This window comes from Diceros bicornis, chromosome 5, assembly GCF_020826845.1.
Source record: "Diceros bicornis minor isolate mBicDic1 chromosome 5, mDicBic1.mat.cur, whole genome shotgun sequence".
Lineage (NCBI taxonomy): Eukaryota > Metazoa > Chordata > Mammalia > Perissodactyla > Rhinocerotidae > Diceros > Diceros bicornis.
The window spans coordinates 95,304,213-95,327,714 of record NC_080744.1 but is presented as its reverse complement, the minus strand read 5'-3'; the positions used below and the strand labels follow the sequence as shown (position 1 = coordinate 95,327,714).

The following is a 23,502-nucleotide window of genomic DNA, read 5'->3' as shown; positions in this document are numbered from 1 at the left end:
CCAGGGGCCTTCTCGCATGCTTTTTATATAGCTCTTTGCACACTTGCAGCTCTTAAATCATTAACTCGTGTTCATTTAACAAGCATTTACTGAGCTCCTGTATACTCCAGGCCCTGGGAACACAAGGTGAAAAGACACAGATACTCTCCACAAAGCTATTACATTCCAATGGAGAGGAGAGAAGATACATTGCAGTTGCCAGTGCAACTCAACTGATGGGGGATTTGTGAGGCGCCCCCTCGAGCAGGGTCCTCACAGGTAGCCAAGAACAGGGGCCAGAGCACACCGAGCTTCTCCAGAGCTGGGGTGACCCCGGGCCACTCAGAAGACCTTGTGAGACCTCAGGCTTCAAGGCTCTTAGCCTTGGAAGGACACTGCTGTGACTAAGCAGACCTGCCTCGCCCCTCCCTCGTCATGGCCCCCTTGTCCTGTCTGACTTGTGTATATTAGTGTTCTTCTAAGGATGGGCTGCAGACCAGCTGTTTCAGAGCCATCTGGAGTTTCCAGGTCATCCCAGAAAAACTTCTAGAGTACACCTTTGCAGTCCGGGTCTGGCCGTGTACATTCTAACAAGTTCCTTGTGCTAGACAGGATGACAGCCCCCCCAAAGATGTCCACATCCTAATCCCTGGAACCTGCGAATACGTTACCTTACATGGCAAAAGGGACTTTGCAGGTGTAATTAAGGTCATGGACCTTCAGATGGGGTGATTATCCTGGACTATCTGTGAGGGCCAGTCTGATCACATGAGTTCTTCAAAGCTGAGAACCTTTCCTGGCTGGGATCAGAAAGAGACATTATGATGAAGAGGCAGAGAGATGTGATGTTGCTGGCTTTGTAGATGGAGCAAGGGGCCACAAACCTAGGAACACAGGCAGCCTCTAGAAACTGGAAAAGGCAAGGAAATAGCTTCTCACCAGGGCCTTCAGAAAGGAACGCAGCCCTACCAACACCTTGACGTTAGCCCAGCGACCCATGTCAGACTTCTGACCTATAGAATGGTAAGATAATAAAATTTGACTTGGTTTAGGCACAAATTTGTGTTTTTATAAGTTTGTGGTCGTTTGTTATGGTAGCAGTAGAAGGCCAATACATTCCTCACATGAGTTTCCGTACCTATGATTTGAGAACCTCTGCTGTATAAATTCACTAAACTACATAGCTTCCCATGATGGGTGGTCGTTAATCAAAAAACCTCTTGATTCTAGCTCCTGCTACTACCTGCTTGATTCCCAGTTCAGATTCTGGAGAGGGAACGACTGAACAAATGAAGACATGAGTCTGATTGGCCCAGCTCATCGTCTTGTACTCCAGGACAATCCACAAGATGCTGCCAGTTATGGATTAGCTATCCTAGGATCAGCTTTGGCCAGAGGGCCCATCTCGGGGTGTAAAGCCTGGCATGGTGGCTGCCCTTGTAGCCAAGGCTGTGGATGGGGAGGCTGCGTGACTGGAGTCCAGGACAAGGTGCAGTGTTGAATAGAAGAGGGGTCGGGAAGACTTCAGAGGGGAGGGAGCTGTGAGGTTGAAACTGAAGGATGGGTGTGGATTTGCCAGGGTGGGGAGATGAGGGCTGAGGGCAACCCTGGCACTTATGCTTTAAAGAGCAGGGCCTTTTGGGGCAGGCAGCAAACAGCCTGGTTTTGCTGGAGTAAAAGCTGTGGTAGGGGAAGGGGCTGCCTAGGAGACAGCAGCCAAGTTTTAGGGTTTGGCCTGCCATGCCAAGGGGCCGGTCCTCACCTCTGTGGGTTGGAGAGCGGGGAAGGACTTTCTGTGAGGAGAGGGGAGACTGACTGGCAGCACTCTGGAGGGTGGATTGGAGAGGTTGGAAGCTAGACAATAGGAGATACACTGTCCCCTCCCTGGCTCTGAATTCCAGAGGCCAGAGTTTGGACTTCAAGGCTTGGCTGGAAGAAGGGGGCAAAGGGAGAAATGAGGGAGAGAAGAAGTTTTGCTGCACTGAAGACAATCGGGCAAGTAGTTTTATTTGGGAAAACTCTCTTTTGAAAAGGATCCCTTTTTTTGAAGGGTTCTCATCTTTGGAAGCCCTTAGAAAGCAAATTCCGAGAATTACCCAAGCCAGAATAAGCTCGCTGGTGTCTCAATATTCTGAAATTACAATAATTAAAATAAAAACAATACCAAACTACAAAATAAGAGTAAAAAGTCCAACAAAGTTCTGATTTTGCTATTTTTTTAAATATCAAATTCTTTACAGAGAATTGGCCTGTCTGCGGTGGGGAAGGAGGCCTGGGGCACGGTCACTTGACCTGCTTCTAGGATTTGGAACTGAAGCCCAGTGAGCAGCCAGCAGGGAGTATTCCCATGTGTAGCACCCCTGGGAACCTGTGAGGGAGCAGTGGGGACAGGGGCCAATGAAGTGTCAGGGCTTGGTCCATCAGACACCAGTGTCCAGGCCCAGGCTGACAGAGCAAGGTACCTTGATGCACAGCAGCTGGATTTGGGTCTGCATCCCTTGAGGTCAGGGAAGGTAAGACACGTGACAGACCTGTGGGCAACCTGGCAGTGGCCACGCCGAAAGATCTCCAGCCACGCATGGAGGTCCAGGCTGCAGCTGCTGAAGAAGGACCCAGCCCCTCCCAGCTACGGCAGCTAAGGCCTCTCAGGCAGGTACAGGACAGGGTTGGTTAAGAAGAAACTGGAAGTAGGAAGGGTTTTGGTCTATAACACAACTTTTCTTTGGAAACAAAGAAGAGTCAATTCATCTTGTTCTATGGAAACCCAGGATCGCCATGGCAAGAGTTAGGGGTATGAGGTTAGTGGGGATGCTTTGGACAATTTGAGAAACAAGTGGACTGCCTTGTATTGGCCCCTTCCCCTTTCCCAATCTGAACACAAAGCAACGAGGAAAGACTCCAGCAGGAGACTTCAGTTCCTAAGGGAACAACACTCCTCCCTCAGCCACAGTATTTGCTTAAACAAATGTTCAGCTAAACTCTTACTAAAAACGTCAAACCCACCCAGGCGAGGAAGGCTGTGCTTTACATCAGTTAAAATGTTATATTTTCATTTCCTCAGGAGTGACACTGATACATTATAAATAGTTCTTTATTATGAGTTTATATAGTGCTTCATATTTAAAATAAATTGCATTTAAAATATTTAAAATAATTTCTGAATACAAGCAATTTATTCTGATTATTGTTAAAACAACGTTCCATTGAAACCTTTAAATCTGAGGACACCACTACTCACACACACACACAGGAGGATAGGGCCAGTAGTCTAATAGTGCTGTTTACAATAGTAGTGTAGACTTTTTTCAGAATAAGGAAATGATTCTAGATTATCCATGGTGAAAAATAAATATTATTCTCATATGTCAGCAATACTTTCTATGTGTTCTTAGATCCCAGCTATGGTTTGGTGTGAAAGTCACCACATCTCTGGTTTTAAGAGCCACAGCATCAAGTAAAAGCTGCAGCATCACACCCAAAGCCCTGCTGATCTTTCCGGGGTTCTGGGGCCAGTCTATCAGCCCTCTGTTCACCTGCTTTTCAAGAACAGGCCCTGGGCCCACATCGTCCCCTTCAGCACACTGCGCGGTGCCTTCGGCCTTGACGAAGGCTTAATGGTCCCACTCTCGGGGGCTCCGCTCCTCGCTGTCCTCCTCCTCCTCCTCCTCAGAGTCAGCAGACACTCTCTTGATTCTTTGGAGCGCCGCCTTGATGCTCCTCTCCAGGTCGCTGGTTGGCTTCTTGCTGGGGCTCAGGCCAAGGTCGGGGTGAACTTTCTTCAGTTTGACCCCTTGCCGTATGGCAGCCAGAAGGTGCTCATTGACTGAGGCACAGGGAGGGGGCAAAACAGGCACTTCCACTTTCTGGAGAGGGGTTCTGCTACGCCTTAAGGAGGCCAACACCTCATCCATAGATCCTGAAATTGAGTAAACAAAGCAAGTACTATCAAGAAAACATACTCTTTCTCCCTGAGATGCCAAGACATTTTTGTACTAGTTAAAGGTGTTAAGTCACACATCAGTTAACACCATGATTCAAACAAATAATCATCATTCCATTAAATAAATGCTTTATTTGCTAGCAAAATCAACTATAAGCTCCCTCTTTGAATCCAGGATAGTTTAATTATCAATATTTTATCTTGACCACTTATTTTCCACTACTTCTTCAAATCCATAGCAATTCACAGGCACAGTCATGGACACTTCTGTTAGGCTGTTTTTCAAACCACAGATGTCGTAATGTTTTCATGTGATCCTGAAGAGAGTTATGGATGCCTGGGGTGTAAATAATCTGACCCAATGTGCATGACTCAGATACCTCTGAAATTGTATCTCCCCCATATCCCTTCCCACCCTTGAAAAAGCTCTTTTTAAAATATACCCTGCTGTGTTTCTCTAACTTCAGTCTTGGATATTAGTCAGTGATGACTCCTTCTGTGACAGTGAAGTGTGTAGGTTTCCACACACGAAAAGGCTTCAAGTAAAACTTCCATCAGTAGCTCAATGGAGGGGGCACTGGCACATTTCTGTACAGAGTGTGTTTAATTCCACCTACATTACCCTGAGGTAACTTACACATTCTATTTTTGAGGGTGTGAAATACTATCAAAACAAATTAAATCAGAGTTTTGAGGCCTTGGTGAGGAGAAACTATTTTTCACTCTGGCACCTTGAAACCCCTGAGGGGGTAAAATCTCTTAGCACCCGCTAGAGATGGGCGGGACTGTGACCACTAATCTAGAAACCTTCCAGGTACGGCTTCAAGGGTATTTCTAGTTCAGGACTGAAAGGCCACACACTGGCTAACAAAATACTATTTAACTCTGGATTTAAACCTATAATATTACAGTTCCCTTCTAGGAGTAATAAGACAAACTCACTATCAAGGGCATTTTTTGGTGTAACTCACCCTTTCTTATCCTTTCCAGTGGAATGAGGCTGTGTGAGTGAGTTGAAGGGGGCTTCCCAACACTGCACTAAGCCCAAGCTGGGCATGAGGCCCCACACCCAAACTCTAGTCCAGGCACAGGCACGCGAGCTCTTGCTTTTCACTTACACGATTTGTTGCACACCCCATGGAAATGGGCTGCTGGTCTCCACCTCATAGTGTGGACATTTTCATTTGTACCTGGTTCTAGGTACAGTGAAACCTTGAACTCAGAAGAACCAGAATACACACTTAACCAGAATTTATATCCTTCACATCACTGATCACAGTACCCTTGCACGTTCTAGGTGGAGGTGCTCAGGCACTCTTTAAAACAAATGTACACAGCTTTTTGCTAGGATTTATCTAAAACATACACACACACACAGATACATCCCAAAGCAGTAAGCTCCAAGTCTGGGCAGATTTAAGCCAGTCTCAATAGTCAACTAGACGTCTAAACCATAATTAGAATTATGAGTGAGAACTACAGCCCTCTTAAACAATGCAATATTCTAATGTACTCAGTGTTCTGTACTTGCAAAGGCAAAGAGTGGTCCACTTTTTTTGTTGACCACTTCATTTTAGAAAGATTTCCCACAGGTTTCTCAGTCTACAGTCAGTCTGTAAGAACCACCTTCCATATTCTGGCTAATATTCCTCTACAATAATTACCAACCAATATTCTGCTTAAAATGCGACAATTTAATTCTGTAAAGGACTCAGAATGCAACAGGAAGCTTAATTCAAAGCAACATAGAAAAATATTCAAATGGCAAAAATCAAACACATAGTGAAGTCTTAAGAAACTTGAAATAGGTTGACTTTTAACAGCCTCAGAGACTCCCAACTCATGTAACCATTACATGTATAGAGATGGTTTCTTTAGCATTTATCAGCCTCAGATTTAGGCTCTGCTAACTTTGCAACAATAGAGTAATACTTAAGGCAACAGATACTGGAGGATTTTAACACTGCACAGAATTCTGAAAAAGCCTTTGACCGGGAGTTGATGGCTTCTAAAGCTAGAATGCTTCAACTGCTCAACAGCCGACAGCTTGCCGGGGCAGAGTCCCAGCGGATTACCTGGGCATTTAAAACCGTCTGAGGAAGCACGCCGTCTCTCAGCAGGTGATTCACACGCTAGAGGAAGTGGCTGATCATCTTTTACTGAAGTCCTGAGGTGTAAATTCTGACGAGTTGCAGATTGAGAAGAAAAGGACCCGGCAGGGAGGGGCGGTGGGAGAGGGGGTGGCGGGGGCGGTGGTGGTGGTGACAGTTCCTCACTGGATTTGGAGTGTGTCTGGTCACCAACTGGAACAGAAACCTGGACAGGGATATTTCCAGGACAGTCTTGACAGTTGGGGGTTTTCAGATTACTAACTTCAGATGAGGGAGCACTTCTGGTTTTCCCAGAGGACTGATGAATTCCCACTGTCCTCTGAGAGGTCGGCGAGCCTGTCTGCTGGGAAAGTCCACCTGGCAGGTTTGGAGCCACAGGCTCTGAGCAAGAGGTCTTCCGTACAGACTGACCTGGACATCTCTGAAAATGAAAACTGCTGTGAGAAACTTGCCATCAAACGCTGAAACTTTCTATAAATAAATGAACACTGAAGAGTTTCTGTGCATAGACCGTTCAGTTCACAGTGGCTCCTTCTCACTGTACAGCCACCCTTGCTACTAAATCTATATAAAAGGATAAGCATTTATATCCTCTGATATAATACTTTCTCTGTAAGAATAAAAATATGAAAGGATACACACAGATGAAAATATTCATAATATTTTTAGTATGAAAAATCAGAAACTTTAAATACCAACAATAGAAAGTTAGCTGAAAAAATGATGGGGAATTTATTTAAAATATTAGGCAGCCATGAAAAATCATAAATAGTACAAAGTCTGTGAAACATCCTAAAAAAATACAGATGATGCAGTGTTAAATTTATAACCATGTGAAAAACAGATAATGAAAAATACCAGGAGAGTGGACCTCAAAGTGACAGTTATAACAGGAATTATGGATATTTCTTTTCTCTAACTTTTAGACTTAGAGTAAATTCTATAATTTAAAAAGTTCTGACCTCTCAGGTATTAGCGTGATAAAGAAAAATGAAACCCTACAAAGAACCAATCTTAAGGGGTTGAGGGGGTCTCTAAAGAAGGCACTGATTAGCCAATAAAACACATAAAATGTTAATACTATGTAGCCATTAAAAGGAACTAGATCTATATATCTCAAAACGAATACATCTCAAAAATATAATTTAAGTGAAAAAAGAAACTGGCAAACGATGTATACAGTATGATACTACTAATGTAAACTTAAACCAAAAACAGACACCAAACTTAAACACTGAATTCAAGTTCACACTTCAAAAGTGGAATTCATGATAAACTCAAAGAGCATTTCTCTCTCTCTCTCTCTCTCACATTCTTCTAAGTCTTTTCAGAACAAACATCAAAACAATGGCAACCAGCTCCAAACCTCACTGATGCAGCCACTGGTCACGCAGCTGCCATCTGCTTTAGTCAGACGTCGTACCAGTACAATTAGAATCCCAGGAACTCTGGGCCAGACGCCAGGGGTCGTCCAGCCATCCCCTGCTGTTGGGGATCCCCAACCACCCAAGGATTAGCATGTCGCTGTGACTCCAGCCTGTTGAGTTGTCCTTATATCGCTGGGCAGTCTGTCGCCCTGCGGGCTCATCCAGGGCAAATGAAATACTTTACTTCATAACAGCCCTTCAGATATTTGAAAGTAACTCTTCTGGCTCAACAAGTATCACGTATCACGTGATTTCATTTCCAGTATTCTCCCTCTCCTCCTTACTCCCTTCCGAATGTGCTCAAATTGGCTTTGCCCCCTTCCAGGGTGGCACTTCTTGGTAAGCAGGGAATCCCCTCATTCTTCAGAAGATGCTTCTGTTCGTCCTTTCTAAAAACTCACGAGCTCTTCTGCAGCTTCATCAAAATGACTCACATTAAGCTGAAGGAAACTAAGTTCCCAAAGTTCTTCTCCCCTACAACTGAACACACACACACACTCCCTCCCACTGCCCCCCTGTATCAGTGTACACCTCCATAACAGGTTTTTTGGTTGAAAACCTGCAACTTAAACCAATTTGAGGTCGTGTTAGATTTTTAACTCATTGTTCCAGTTTGTTGAGAGCTTAGGCTGCCTGATTCTGTCATCTTCCATCTGTCTATCCCTCTCACCTCCATATCTGAAAAGGTGATCACTGGATCTGACTGATCCAGGGCTAAGGAGCTGGACTTGCATCCCTCGAATCCCTTCCTCCCACTGACTCCGTTCCACAAATCAGTACCCTCTGGTGACAGCTGACCGAGCAGGTGCTCTCTACCTCATAGCTCTACATTCATCCGGTACTCACGGAGCTCCCCTTGAATTCTGTCTTCCCCTTTGGATTCATGTCCAGGCCCCCATCCAGTACGATTAAACCAGAATATCTGGAGGTGTGATCTGAGCATCAGTACTGAGCATCAGTACTTTTTAGAAGCTCCTCAGGTGATTCTGATGTGCTGCCCAGGTTGGAGAATCCCTGTTGCAGCTTGGAGTTAGACCTGGCTCTGTGTATCCTGGAGCTAAGCTGTGTAACCTCTCTCAGTCATGGTTACTCATCTGTAAACTGGTGATGGTAATCTCTCTCAAACTTGTTTTAAGAATTAAATGAGGGGCTGGCCCGGTGATGCAGTGGTTAAGTTCATGCACACTGCTTCAGTGGCCCGGGGTTTGCAGGTTCAGATCCCGGGCTCGGACCTACACACTGCTCATCAAGCCATGCTGTGGCAGCGTCCCACATACAAAATAAAGGAAGATGGGCACAGATGTTAGCTCAGGGTCAAGCTTCCTCAAGCAAAAAGAGGAAGATTGGCAACAGATGTTAGCTCAGGGTCAATCTTCCTCACAAAAAATAACAATTAAATGAGAATGAATGTGAGTGCCTAGCACAGTGCCTGGTATACAGCAGGCACTCAATAATGGTCAGAGTAGTAAGCACATTAGAAAACAAGATGAAGTTAGTATGTCATGATTTATTCACTCCAGCAGCCCCTACTTTTCTTGTTGGTATCACATAGCGCACCTTCAACACCTCATTCCAGAATCTTGTCTGGGAGTGGGTTGTTTCCCCTTCTGGGGGCAACAGTAAACTTGGGTCTTTGTGAAGGTGTGTGTTGGGGGTGTGTGATGAGAACAGGTTTATGTTTTATATTCAACATGTTTTATGTTATTTTTAAATAAGTATTTACTTTTTTTTTTTAAACGTATTCACTTTTAACAGAGCACTTTACTATACTTAGGTCACAATGTTTCTTTGACTGCATTTTAAAGAATTCTTTATTACAAATGAGGAAAAAGCCAAATTTAACTATTTAACTATTTTTGGTTCTCCCTGCAGGTTGACACCAAGGTGGGCAGAGTCAGCACCACTCAGTCAGGAGGGGAGAGTAGGAACCCTAGCGTGTGGCAATGTCAAAAATATTTTGATGTTCTAATATTTTGGGGTTTTATTTATGTACTAAAAATAACAGCATTTGGGGCCGGCCCCATGGCTTAGCGGTTAAGCACGCGAGCTCTGCTACTGGCGGCCCGGGTTCAGATCCCGGGCACGCACCGACGCACTACTTCTCCGGCCATGCTGAGGCCGCGTCCCACATACAGGAACTAGAAGGATGTGCAACTATGACATACAACTATCTACTGGGGCTCTGGGGAAAAAAAAAGGAGGAGGACTGGCAATAGATGTTAGCTCAGAGTGGGTCTTCCTCAGCAAAAAGAGGAGGATTAGCATGGATGTTAGCTCAGGGCTGATCTTCCTCACAAAAAAATAAATAAATAAAAATAAATAAATAAATAAAATAACAGCATTTGGGGAATATTTTTGCGTTCCAAATTATCTGTTCATAATACTTTATACTTTTCTCCTAGGACGAGTGATCTTCATTTATTTCTCCAGAAAATGTAGGTGTGGTGATTAGTTCTAGAACTTACCTCTTTAAATGCTCTCAATCGTTGGAGTGTTTTTTGGCGTTCTTGGTTTATCCATTCTTTTTTCTTTTGCTCCTCTTCTTTTATCTTGTTTCTTTTCTATATTTAAACAAACATATTTGTAAATTTCTCAAAATAAAAGTCTTGAGAAAGAAAGGAGCCGTGATGCAATATTATCACCTCCCCACCACCAACAACGTCAGCTCCCCAGGCGCAGGACTGGACTGCACAGTCTCCCCAGGGTCAAGGCTGATGGCTGCCGGTCTAGGGCAGCGGAGCTCCAACTTCCACAGAGTTAAGCCAGTGTGTCACATCATGCAAATATAAACATTTTTCTTCAACTACTCACCATCTGAATACTATGATGCTGATGAAAATATTTTATACTTTCTTCAGCCTGTTGTAATCTGAGTTGATGATTTTCTTTGCATTGATCCTGGTGGAATAACACAAATCACCTACATGGTTTTTAATATTACCATGGGTTATAGCATAAAAGGTTAAAAGAAAAAAGCATTGCATCTGGACTCTAAGTATAAGGCATTCATTAATCAGAGTTCCTGGTGTGGCTCCATGGTACTGCCTCCTCCTCAATCATGTGATACGGGCTGATGGGCTGCTAACAGGGATCATTTGCTCCCAGTCAGGAAGGCCACAGCTTTGATTTAGTGCTTCGAGAGATGAAAAAGCAAATCCTCCAACCCAGTGGAAATGAGAGGACACATAGGCAGTCTCCTATTCTTAAGTGGGATGTCCCGTAAGAATCTGTTTCAATGCAGTTGTTTTAAACAAGTTTCCCCATAATGTTACAAATAATATTTCCAAAAACCTAAGCATATCCAAGCTACAAATACCTGAAAAATTATATTAAAAACCACATCTCAACTATGCTTAACCATTATTAGTTTGCTACCGTTTTATGTAATCATGGAGTTTTTAAAAATTAAGAAAAAAAATCACATACCCAATATAAGGATTCAAATAAGCTGAATATTATCTCTGATTGATATTTTATAATCAACAATTCACAATAAAATAAATTTTAGAATTTACTATAGCTGATTATTAGAAGTTTCTACCTAATGTGATTTTTAAAATACCTGTATAGGTAACAGGCATTCAACAAATAGTTGTTGAATGAATTAATTAAAATCTAGAGATTATGATAAATGCTTAAATCCAAAAGAAAAAGAATCTTTTTAAAGAAGAATATTTAAAATATATTTTAATTGCAGCCACTGATATCTACACAAACAAAAAATTAAGCACCAGCAAAAGCCTTATTTTCAAGACTTCTTTGTCTTGCATATAAGAAGAAATGCCTTGAAGAGGAAAGAAAAGAAGGCTGCCCAGGCGCTCCTACCCTTCTTCTCCGGAGACAGGCTCTCCTAGCACAGAGCCTGCCCCGTTTAGACTCCAGCCGCTGGCGCTGCCGGCTGAGTTCCTCCACCTCCAGATTCTTCTCGTCCTGCAGCCCCATTACACCAGCGACGACGGTAAGTTCCTCTGGACTTTCACACGGATCGTAATAGACAACTTCATCCTGTTTATCTAGAAAATATGAATGATTTTTTTAAAACATGTTTTATTATTAAAAATAATGCATAAAACTTTTTTTAATGTAGAGCAAGTAAAGATCACTTGTAATCCCATCACCCAGGGAGAAGCACTGTTAACACTTATGTATGTATGTATATGTGTACACACACACACACACACACACACACACACTACTTATTTGGCTACACATATCAATAAACAGAATTCTTAGAGAACATATTCCACGTGATGGAAACGTAATTTTAATGGCAACACAGTATTCTCTAATTCAAGCATTCTCTGTTGTTCTTCAATGTTCCATTATTATCAATTTCACTGTGATGATCATCTCTGAATATAAACCTTTGTGTACATTTTTTATTACTTTCTTAAGCAGATGAATATTTAAGGCTCTTGAAAGCTATTGTCAAATTGCCCTTTAGAAAGACAACTTACATTTTACCAGCAGTATATCATTAAGGTGCCTTAATAATATTTAATCTTGATCACATATTGACTTTTTAAAAAATACATGCTAAGTATAACAAATTCAAGCCCTATAAAAGTATATAAAATAAAAAGTGAAATTTTCTTCTTCCTTCCCCAAACCTTTGGAATCTCATTCTCAGAGGAAACCATTCTGAACAATTTGGCATGCATCCTTCCAGATTAACTTTTTTCTAATAGAATTTTTTCCTAAATATGTAAAATGCTTATGACCTGAAATGACTGTAAAGGTTTTTGAATACCTAGGATTAAATGAAATGTCCAGGATCTATATGAAGAAAATTATTAAACTTGGAGGAACTTTAGGAAAAGAAAAGACTTAAGTAAATGGAGAGACCTACCATGTTCTTGGATAGGAAGATTCAAAATTGAAAAGATGACAATTCTCCCCAAATTAATCTCTAATTTTAAGCACAATCCCAATAAAAATTCCAAGGAGTTTCTTGTTTTTTTGTTTTGAACTTGCCAAAATGATTCCAAAGTTCATGTGCAAGAATAAAGGAGTGCGAACAGTCAGAAAACTTGTGGAAAAGTAATGAAGGAGGTACTTGCTTTACCAGATACTAAAATGTGCTTCCACTACAATAATTGGAGCAGCATGGTCCTGGCACTAGAAGCCACTCACAAATCAATGAAAGAAAATAACAATTCATCAAGAGATCAAAACAAATATAATAAATCTGGATGTGAGACAGGTAGCAAGTCAAAGCAGTAGGGGAAAATGTTCTTAAAATCAGTGATTGGGACTGCCAACAATTTGGAGGGAAAAGTTAGATTCCTACCCCACATCAAAATAAATTTCACCTGGATTAAAGAGCTAAATGTTTAAAAAAAACAAAATCATAAAAATACTAAAAGAAAACATAAGTATATATTGATATAATTTTGGGATGAGGAGGACTTTGCCAGGTATAACACCAAAAGCAGAGACATTGATAGATGGGACTTCATAAAAATTAAATATTTCAGGGCCAGCCCCATGGCATAGCGGTTAAGTTCGAGGGCTCTGCTTCGGCAGCCTGGGGTTTGCGGGTTCGGATCCCAGGTGTTGGACCTACACACTGCTTATCAAGCCACACCGTGGCAGCATCCCACATACAAAATAGAGGAAGATGGGCAAGGATGTTAGCTCAGGGACAATCTTCTTCAGCAAAAAGAGGAAGATTGGCAACAGATATTAGCTTAGGGCCAATCTTCCTCACCAAAAAAAAAAAAAGGCAAATATTTCTGCAAGGCAAGAAAAAGCAAATGACAGGGAGACATTATTTGCAACATATGACAGATAATAGAGTAATATCTTTAATATGGAAAGGGAACATTCCAAAGAAAAATGGGCAAAGGCCATGAATAGGCAATGAATAAAAGAAATACAAGTGGCCAGTAAACATACAAAATTGCATTCAACATCACTTGTAATTAAATAAATGAAAATCAGAAGATGCCATTTTTTTCTACGAGGTAGGCAAGAATTTAAAAGAATGATATAAGTATGGGGAAACAGATATTTTCATAATCTGCTGATGGGAGTGTCATTTTGTACAACCTATCTAGAGGGCCATTATGTAGTATGAAATTTAGAAATTAGAAAGTAATAGAGTTGAGGAAAAAATGTATACCAAATGATTATTGTAGTGTTGTTTTAACAGATATGTGTCAAAATATAAAATTTGCATTGTCTTTGACCCAATGATTCCATCTTTAGAAATTTATTCCAAGGAAATAATCTGTCCTATACACAAAGACCTGTGTAAAGGAAAGTTCTTCACTACCACACTGCTGCTCGCAACAGTGAAGAACTGAAAATCATGGTGTATCCAGACAATGGAATACTGTGCATCCATTAAAATTTTTGATGTTTCATTACTTACTGAAATGGAAAGATGGTTATTATGTATTACATGAAAAAGAGATTATTGAACAGGATATATAGTTTTGGTTTAAAAAATCGATGTTTACTTATATACATCAGCATACAAAAAAGGCTACAAAGCTATACAGCAAATTATTATTACCAAGTATCTCTAGATGATGTAATTGGGGTAATAATAGTTTTCCTTTCTTTGTTTTGCTTTGTGTTTAACAATGAATATAGTATTTGAATAATAAAAATACTGAAAGGAAACTTTATTTAGAAAATTTCAGTAGATGTTTTAATTTTATTTATTTATTTTTTATTTATTTATTTATTTATTTCCCCCAAAGCCCCAGTAGATAGTTGTATGTCACAGCTGCACATCCCTCCAGTCGCTATATGTGGGACCTGGCTTCAGCATGGCCAGAGAAGCAGTGCGTGCCCGAGATGGTACCCAGGCCGCCAGCAGCAGAGCGCACGCACTCAACCGCTAAGCCACGGGGCCGGCCCCTCAGTAGATGTTTTAGACAATGTATAAGTAGTAATTGATAACATGGTCCGTATTTCCCTAAATGTGTAATTTAAACATTTTAATATAAACATTTAAATAGATATTTTACCTTTTATAAGTCTTTTAATAGAGTCCAACTGTGTAATAAGCAGTATTTCTTCATATTTTAATATCTCGAATTTAACCTCATATAGTTCTAGTTGAACTTCATAATACTGTATTTCTAATTCATCTACAACATTTATATTTTTTTCTTGTTCTGGAAGATCTTCCATCTTGTTTTCATGAAAAACATAAGAGCAAGTTAAAATAATTAGTATATTAAAAGCGAACTTTAGAAGCATTCAAGCTGTTTTCTATTCCTTGCTCAGTACCAAATATAAAAAAGCAAAGAGAGAAGAAACACTTTTCCATTTCATTTAATGAAACAAAAATACCTTATTCAACATTTGTTGCAAATGCTTTATCTCACCTTGAAATATATGAGAACATTTAGGTTTTGAGAAAAACAAATGGCAATGAGGTATGTACAATGTTTTCTGCTTGAAAGTCATAACATTACTATTAGTCAAAAAAATTTAAGTGACTGTGACCTTAGGATGAAGCCCCTCTTTGATTATTCTAAAGTTGTGCTGAAAACATTGCTTGATTGATTTTAAAGTATATTACTTACTTCAGTACTGAGCTCAATGTTATTATCAAGCGAATCCTACAATATAATATTTCAAAAACATCTTGACCAAAGGAAAAACCTTACGGCCAACCTTCCATAGTCTCTAAATTCTCACCAATAAGTGAAGAAAGGAAGTTCTTTAACAATGCCTGGAAAGAAGGTGCTATCTAAAATAAAAGTGTATTTTAAAAACAAAGTTACATTTATCTTTGTCTTACCTTTCCCTGAATTTCAGCTCTTCTGTGATTTAAACACAGCTCCTTGGCTCTCATGAGTTGCAGAGTCTCCCGAGCTAATGTCAGCTTGAGTTTTTCTAATCTGGGAGTGGCTGTGGCCCAGGCAGCCTGGCCAAATCTCTTCTCATCCTGTTCCATTTGTTTCTGCATTCCTGTTGGATTATAATTAATAAACTAAAACATAATTACAACTCATGAAAAAGGGAAAAATTTATTCCAAGCTAATTCTTTGTTTATTGCCTTCCACAGTAACTGCAAAACATTCTTTTTAACGGAAAAATTGTTGTATTTTAATGACTTTATTATTGTCACAAAAATAATACATGGTCACTGGTATAAAACTTTAGATACTTCATTTAAAAAAAAAACAAGAAAATAATAAATCATGAATCTCACCTACTTGAGGCAATTGCTTCTTACATTTTGGTGCATATACTTCCAGACTGTTTCTATGTCTAGCTAGACAGGCTTATATAGATATTTTGACCAAAAAAAACCCCATTTGATCATCATTCTGCTTTGTAACTTGTTAATTTCACTTAATATATTATGGAACTGTGGCCATTCATAAAAATAGATATAGAGAATTATGCTTAATAGCCACATGGTATTCCATTTTATGAATGTACTGTAATTTGACAAACTGATTGAGAGACATTAAGTTGTTTCCCTCTTCGGGACTATTATTGACAATGGTTTAAGATTAGACAGAAGTCCTTCCCCCAGCCCACCAGACCCACGTGGTCTCACCCTTGCCCTTCTTGCCAGCATTCTCTCACACGGTATTCTCCGTACTTCTGTGCTCCAGCTCCATGGGCTTTCTTTAAGCTCCTCAAACTTGCCAAGCTCTCTCAAGCCAGAGGGCCTTCATAAATGCTATTCCTTCTGCCTGGAACACTCTTCCTTCACTTTTTTGCTCTCTCAACTTCCATTTACCCTTCAGATATCAGGGCAAGTGCCACTTCTCAGATGCCTTTGCTGACCACTCTGATTGAGACTAATTTCTCTCTCATGGGCTCTCAGAGCCCCATGTTTCTCTTCTTCATGTGGCTTCTTGCCACTTCCATTTTCCATGTGTTTGAATGAACATGTAATTAAAATGTCTCTCCCCTCACCAGACTGTACCGTGTCTGTTTATATTTATCCTTATATTGAATCCCCAGTATTTAGAAAACACAGGCCTGGTGCTTAAGAGGCACTCAAATGTTTTCTGAATAAAATGAAAATTACATGTGTCTTAGAATAGCATTTTAAATTATTACCTGCTAAGGCTTTTACTGTTTCTTTAAAATAATTCACCGTAATATCTTGAATAGAGACGATAGCTTCCTCAGCCCGTCTGGCCCATTCTTGGGCTTCTCTCTGCAAGGCAACTATCCTTTTAGGCCCCAGATCATCTTCCTCCAGGGACTTCTATAGAGAGAAGGGAAAACTGTGTGAGTAAAAGAGAATGGTAATGTAGAGCCATTAGGAAATTGAAAGGAAACTGGTCACATGGATTATTTCAACTACTTTTATTACTACTACTTAGTCAATTAAATTTCATTCATTCAGCAATTTCTTAAGGAGTATGAATAAGGCTCTAAGCTGGGCACCGCCTGGAAGACAAAACGATACTCTGGGGCATAAATTTTTTTAAAAACCTACTTTCACTTTGCATTACTAGGTTAACTTTTTCTAGAGAGAAATGCTGTCAAGTTATGTTTCTCTATTGATAATAATAAACAATTGTTTAAATGAGATCTGGGTTGTTAGGCACTCAGCATAGGGCCTCGTATACTCGAGTGTTAGCTGTTGCTGTGGGTTTTTTTTAGGGATATGGTGAGAAGCTTTTCTATACTGTGATTCTCTTCTGAAGAGCAAAAGTAATAAAATAACCTACAAGATAGTAAAACCTGTATATTCATGATTATGACATGTACTATGTCACCCAGCATCTAATTCTTCTATAAAGCTAGTAATATAAGGAATATACACAGGTTAGCCATCAGGGAAATGTAAATCAAAACCACAATGAGATACCACTTCACATCCACTAGGAAGGCTATAATCAAAGAGACAGACAAGAACAAGTGTTGGCGAGGATGTGGACAAACTGGAACTCTCATTTACTGCTGGTGGGAATGTAAAATGGTGCATTTGCATTGGAAAGCAGTCTGGCAGTTCTTTAAGAGGTTAAACATAGAGTTACCATATGACTTAGCAATTCTACTCTTGGGTATATATCCAAGAGAAATCAAAACATATGTCCACATAGAAACTTGCACACAAATGTACATAGCAGCATTATTCATAATAGCCAAAAAGTGGAAACAACCCAAATGTCCATCAACTGCTAAATGGATAAGTAAAATGTGCTATATCTATATAGTGAATATTATTTGGCAATAAAAAGACATGAAGTTCTGATACATGATACGACATGGATGGACCTTGAAAACATGCTACATGAAAGGAGTGACACAAAGGACCACATATTCTATGATCTTATACAATATGAAAGGTCCAGAATAGGGAAATCCACAGAGGCAGAAAGTAGATTGGTGGCTGCCTACAGCTGGGAAGGTTGGGGGATAATGGGGAGTGACTGCTAATGGGTGTGGGGTTTCTTTTTGGGGTGATGAAAATGTTCTAAAATCACACAGTGGTGATGGCTGCACAACTCTGAATATTCTAAAAACCACTGAATTGTACACTTTAAATAGGTGAATTATATGGTCTGTGAATTATATCTCAATAAAGCTGTTATTTAAAGAAAGAAAAAATATACAGGAAGTAAAGACTATCCAAATAATAGCCTTTCAAAACAATGAACAGAACTACTTTCTCCACAGGTTAGAGTGGCATGAATTTCATCTAAACACAATAGCATTTTTATGGTACAGTAGCCTGGCAGGGGTCATGAGTACCTGTGTGGAAGGATGGCCCAGTGCAGGGGACAGAGATCAAGAGATCTCTCTGATGTCTTCTGATTCCAGCTGGTTGAGACCCAAGGAAAGCTATTTAACCCCTCTGGGCTCCAGATGCACTTATTAACACTGGGATGATCATGCCTATTCCAGCTAGTGTCACAGGGTTGTGCCATGGCTCAACGAAGTAAGAGCGATGATGGCATTTACTAAAGTTTAAATTACTGAAATACAATTCAGAACCTTGCTATTTAAATTTTCATCCTATTTCTAAGAAATTCACATGTGTCCTTAGAGGCTGAAAATAAGCTAAAGTAAATAGGCATCACATCAAAAACAAGTCATCAACAAAGAACGTGTTCAACCCTTGAAAATCTGCAAAAATCTTAATGTATTGAGAAGATGACCAATGTACAATGTCTTCATTTTTATCAATTTTTAAAAATAAATTCAATATATCTACAATATTATCTAAACCTAAGGGTGAACTCAAAGTGCAGACATAGATTGAATCTTAAATGTGACCAAATATGTGAAAATGGTAAATCTGATAAAATACAAATATAAAGAAAACATACCAAAATATCAAGTTTACATGAAGTTGCAACTTCTCGCATATCCCTAAATGGCTGCAGGAAATACTGGAAGAACGTGGTCGCCACAGTGACTAATTCCTGGTATGCTTTATCTTCCTCTCCATAGACTTGCATTAATGCCACCATGGTGTTGGCTTTTTCATGCCCTTGAAGAACCTAGAAGGCAAAATGTAAATAAAGCTCAAGTATGAACAGTATTTATAAGATTATACCAAACAAACTAAAGAAACCTTAATGTTCTAAACTTTAATACATCAATTTAAAATACTGATTAAATATGAAAATGCTATTGTCCTCCAACCAAAATGCCCAATAAAACAAGAATGTAACCGGCCTGGTGGCGTAGTGATTAAGTTCACACGCTCTGCTTCAGAAGCCCTGGGTTCACAGGTTCAGATCCCGGGCGCGGACATATGCACCGCTTATGGCTTGATGGCATTGATGCCATGCTGTGGCAGGTGTCCCACATATAAAGTAGAGGAAGATGGGGAAGGATGTTAGCCCAGGGCCAATCTTCTTCAGCAAAAAGAGGAGGATTGACAACAGATGTTAGCTCAGGGCTAATCTTCCTCACCAAAAACAAAACAAAACCAAGCATGGTTAAATAAATCATTCAGCATTGTGCTTTTGGAGACTGTTTAACAACATGGGGACTTTTATAATAATAAAGGTTGGGAAAAACAGAGTTCAAAATTTTATCTCAACTACGTACAAAGTACTCTGAGAAAAGGACTTGAAAGAATCATCAAATATCAACAGTGGTCATCTTTGGGTTGTAGATTGTGGATGATCTTTTTTCATCACTGTTCTGATCATTAAGGTTTTGTGAGGCTGTACTCCTTTTTTAAAAGCTCATGAGGACATTATAGAGATGCCTCCAAGTATTTCTGCAGCAGGTTGACTCTCTTAATTCCCCAGGTTAATATTGCCACCAAGCCCCAGGCAGAGTAGACTCATTTAGAGTCACAACTCTAGTTGTGGCTCTAGTCTCTGCAGAGTGCTTCTTCTGAGGCAGGGTAGAAAATAAACTGAGCAGTTTATAATCTAGATAAACTCATTTGGTAAGAAATTATCTTACCCCTAGGAGAAGAAAAATAAAACCAAGTAATAGTATAGAATTTTTTCCTCAATCAGTACATTCTTAAATTCTTCTATTTCCATCCCTCTGCTTGAGGATAAAGTGATCTGTGTTCAGCTGTAGTTTTATCCAGGTGATAAGAGTAGTATTTAAAAAAAAAGCAAAAGTTTCCCTGAAGAAAATTAAAACACACACACAAAAAAGTAAACTTAAGACAAACTGGTACTTTTCTGCCCTATTTATTAAGACTATTCAGAAGAATTCAAAACATTCAGCTTCATTTTATATATACTAGCAATATTAGCAATTGGTCTAATTCTAGAATCAAATGCTCTTCTATTCTAAATATGAGGTGAGTATTACAATTATTTATACACATTTCCATGGATGTGGTATACTGTGTATTTAAGCCCTCCCCTGACCCTCCATTTTTAAGTTCCAGGTAAACAACACCTACACTAGCATGAATAGCCAGCTCGACAGTATGAACTATACTAGTGCTACAATACCCCTGGATGAACTTCAATTCGGGTAAACTATAACTTTTACGACAGTAACATATATATATATATGTTCCTTTAAGGAAAAACCACTTCTTTCTGTGAGAAACCAAGTGTCTAAAAAATAAAAATTGGTCTGATACAAAATGATAAAGTTGAAGATCAAAAGTTCCCTGGCCTGAAACTGCCCCGTGGTTTCCTCACATTATAAAGTGAAATCAACCCATGAGAAGTGGGTGTGTGGGTTTTAGTTTACACGTAAAACCCACAGAATAAAATGACACCACTAACAAATTCTTTTGATAAAATCATTTTAATTCAAAAACTCATTCTAGGGGTAAAGGGGCACATGTGTACGGTGATGGATGGCAACTAGACTTCTGGTGGTGAACAGGATGTAGTCGATACAGAAGTCGAAATATAACGATGTACGCCTGAAATCTATATGTTATAAAGCAATGTTACCTCAACAAAAAGGGGAAAAAATAAAAACCTCAGTCTATATTTAGCTTGAGAGGATATAATTAGGATTTTGCATTGTTGCTGAATTCTTCTCTTACACCTCCCCTTGCTCAAAAGAATGCACAGAATAATCATTCAGATTAAGAATGGCCTATAAGGAGCCGGCCCTGTGGCTTGGTGGTTAAGTGGGCGCGCTGCGATGCTGGTGGCCCGGGTTCGGATCCCGGGTGCGCATCGAGGCACCACTTCTCCGTTCATCTTGAGGCCGAGTCCCACATGCAGCAGCTAGAAGGATGTGCAGCTACGACATGCAACTATCCACTGGGGCTTTGGGGGGAAAAAATAAAATAAATAAAATCTTTGGAAAAAAAAAAAAAAGAATGGCCTATAAGGAGAAAGGGCCAGCAAGAAGACAGGTCCAGAGTGTAGATATGTGCCGTATTTTCTCCTAATCCTTTCTGTAAACCCGTATTCCAACCCCCCCCTTAAGCTCTATAAGTTTACCCCTCAATTTATGAATTGTTCGGTCTGTGAAATTACATCTTTCAAGCTTTAAAATCGCACTCCTGTTGCTGCTCTTCCAAACTGATGAATAAAGCTCACTTCCTATCGGCTTTCCATGTGACCGAGTCTTTATTACTCAAAACACCTGTCTCCTAGAAGCCCCTTCATCCTCTAAAACATGTGTCTCCATTACTATCTGCCCTCATACACAGGACGTGGCTCGTTTCCGCTTAGCCCGTGTTGTTCTTTCCTACGTGAGCGGCTGTTTTCAGTTTTGCTTTCGGTACTTGCCGGCATTTCCCGTCACAACGGGCCGCTCCGCCAGCATCTTGAGTGCAAAGGGGAAGGGCCCACCCGGCTGCTGACCGCGCACGGACTCGGCTTGAGCGCAGCCTGTCCTCCCTCCAGCCCCGCACAGCTCCCCGGGGGGCCCCTGCGGGGAAGGGCCCCGCGCGCCCGCGCCCTCCTCCCCCTCAGCCCGGGACGCCCGGTCACAGCACCCTCAGCGCGGCGCAGCCTCCCCCCGCCCGGCGCACCTGGCGCAGGCGCGCGCCCGCCTCGGCCCACCGCGCGCGCAGGGCCCTCTCCCGGAACTCGCGTGGGCTCTCGCAGTCGGCCTCGCCGCCCCCGGCCGGGAAGAGCGCGTCGCGCACCGCGGCGCCGCCGCAGCCGTCGGCCGCCTCGCGCAGGTAGCCCTCCAGCTGCCGGCACAGCTCCTGCAGCGCCGCCTCGCCGGGGCCCGCGCGCGCCGGCCACAGCAGCGCCCACAGCCCGAGCCCCAGGCCCCAGGCGCCGCCGCCGCCGCCCGCCTCCAGCCCCGGCGGCAGCGCCGGGAAGCAGCGCTCCAGCGGCGGCCACAGCGCCGCCAGCTGCCGGTGCGCGCCGCGGAGCCCGGCGGCCGAGAGCAGGCCGGCCCAGCTGGGCGGGGGCGCGGCGGCCCCGGGCTGGGGCTCGGGCTCGGGCTCGGGCTTGGGCCCCGGCCGGCTCCCCTGGCGCCGCCGCCGCTGCGCCGTACGGTCGTGACAGGTCACGGCGAACTTGCCCTCCGCGTCGTTCCAGGCCACGAGGAAGCGCAGCTGGTGTCGCTCGGGCGCGGCGAAGAGGTCCTCGCGGACTGGCACCCAGCCCTCCAGGCTGTCGGGCTGCTCGTCCCCCAGGGCCGCCGGCGGCCCCGGCCGCGACATCTTTCGCTGGACTGTAACCCGCATCCGTGGCCCCACTACTGCCCCCCTCTGGCACTTTTGATTGGCTATCTGCGGCCCGTGGGGCTTCCAGCGGGCGTCCGGGATTGATCGAATAATAGAAGGGAGGGTTCGCGACAACCAATGACAAGGTCAAAAAGTCTGCCTGCGACCCGGCTCTCGGAATCCATCAGTGTGGCAACCTCGTCTGGAGCCCGGGAATTACCGCTCTTGGCTCACCTTCTCCACCTTTGTACATACTGACGGTGAATAAATGTTCGTTAAATGAACGAGTTATTGTCTAAGTCGCCTACACTGGACTGTGAACCTCTTGAGAACGGGGACCCAGCCGATTTCGTCTTCTGTCATCAGGGCCCTAGTGAATACGTGGTTCCTGCTCTCAAGAATGGTACCAACTTGCTGGAGTGATCAAACTTTATATTAGACGTCATAGTTATTTATTGAGGGGCTCTAAGCGCCAAGCCCTAGGTAGAAGTCACATATTTATTGTTATCAATTCAACAGGCTTTTATGGAGTGTCTGCTGTGTGCCTATGTTGCCAGGGAGGCAGAGGGGCATACAAGAAAGATATTTCTGTCTTCAAAGCATCCCAGCTCCCAACCAGCATGTTTAAATACCATATGTCCTAACTTCATTTTAGAGAGAAGGAAAATGAGACCCAGAAAAGAAATTTGTCTTAAGATACACACTCAGGCTAAATAAGACCACCTGGCTCCTAAAGACCCCTTTAAGAAGATGGGAAAATCTAGCTTGCATGGGAAGATGGAGTGTGGGGTGGAGCTGGACCTGTTCATGTGACAGGGAACACCACAGCCCTGGTCTCTGCGGAAGTACAGTACCTGTCACCCCCTGTCCTGTGAGTGCGCGGAGACAGGGAGTGGAGGTGTGGAGAGCGAGGGGAGGAAGAGCCCTTCACCCAAACAAGGCTTGTGAGGTCTTCATTCAGGAACCAGTGAGAGAGCTTTTGAAGGTTTTGAGCTGGGAATGCCTGGAATCCTCTTCGCACTTAATGTT

The 23,502-nt window shown here is 42.0% G+C and overlaps 1 protein-coding gene across 1 annotated transcript; it reads right to left on the bottom strand.

The window, feature by feature from the left end:
- Positions 1-3,133: 3,133 nt before the first annotated feature.
- Positions 3,134-22,513, bottom strand: WHAMM (WASP homolog associated with actin, golgi membranes and microtubules). The gene is made up of 10 exons (XM_058542545.1): positions 21,823-22,513; positions 18,725-18,898; positions 16,500-16,650; positions 15,220-15,389; positions 14,438-14,603; positions 11,283-11,470; positions 10,269-10,355; positions 9,923-10,018; positions 5,995-6,451; positions 3,134-3,895 (listed from the first exon to the last, which is right to left on the bottom strand). Exons 1-10 carry the CDS (start codon positions 22,492-22,494, stop codon positions 3,591-3,593), a joined length of 2,466 nt encoding a protein of 821 aa, XP_058398528.1. The 5' UTR covers positions 22,495-22,513; the 3' UTR covers positions 3,134-3,590.
- Positions 22,514-23,502: the final 989 nt, after the last annotated feature.

Excerpts from the sequence above, each read along its gene's own strand:
- WHAMM (XM_058542545.1), bottom strand. The coding sequence starts at position 22,494 with ATGCGGGTTACAGTCCAGCGAAAGATGTCGCGGCCGGGGCCGCCGGCG. Across the intron at positions 15,390-16,499 it reads AACAGTAAAAGCCTTAGCAG|GAATGCAGAAACAAATGGAA; the intron begins GTAATAATTTAA and ends ATAATCCAACAG. Across the intron at positions 10,019-10,268 it reads AGCATCATAGTATTCAGATG|AAAAGAAACAAGATAAAAGA; the intron begins GTGAGTAGTTGA and ends GTTTAAATATAG.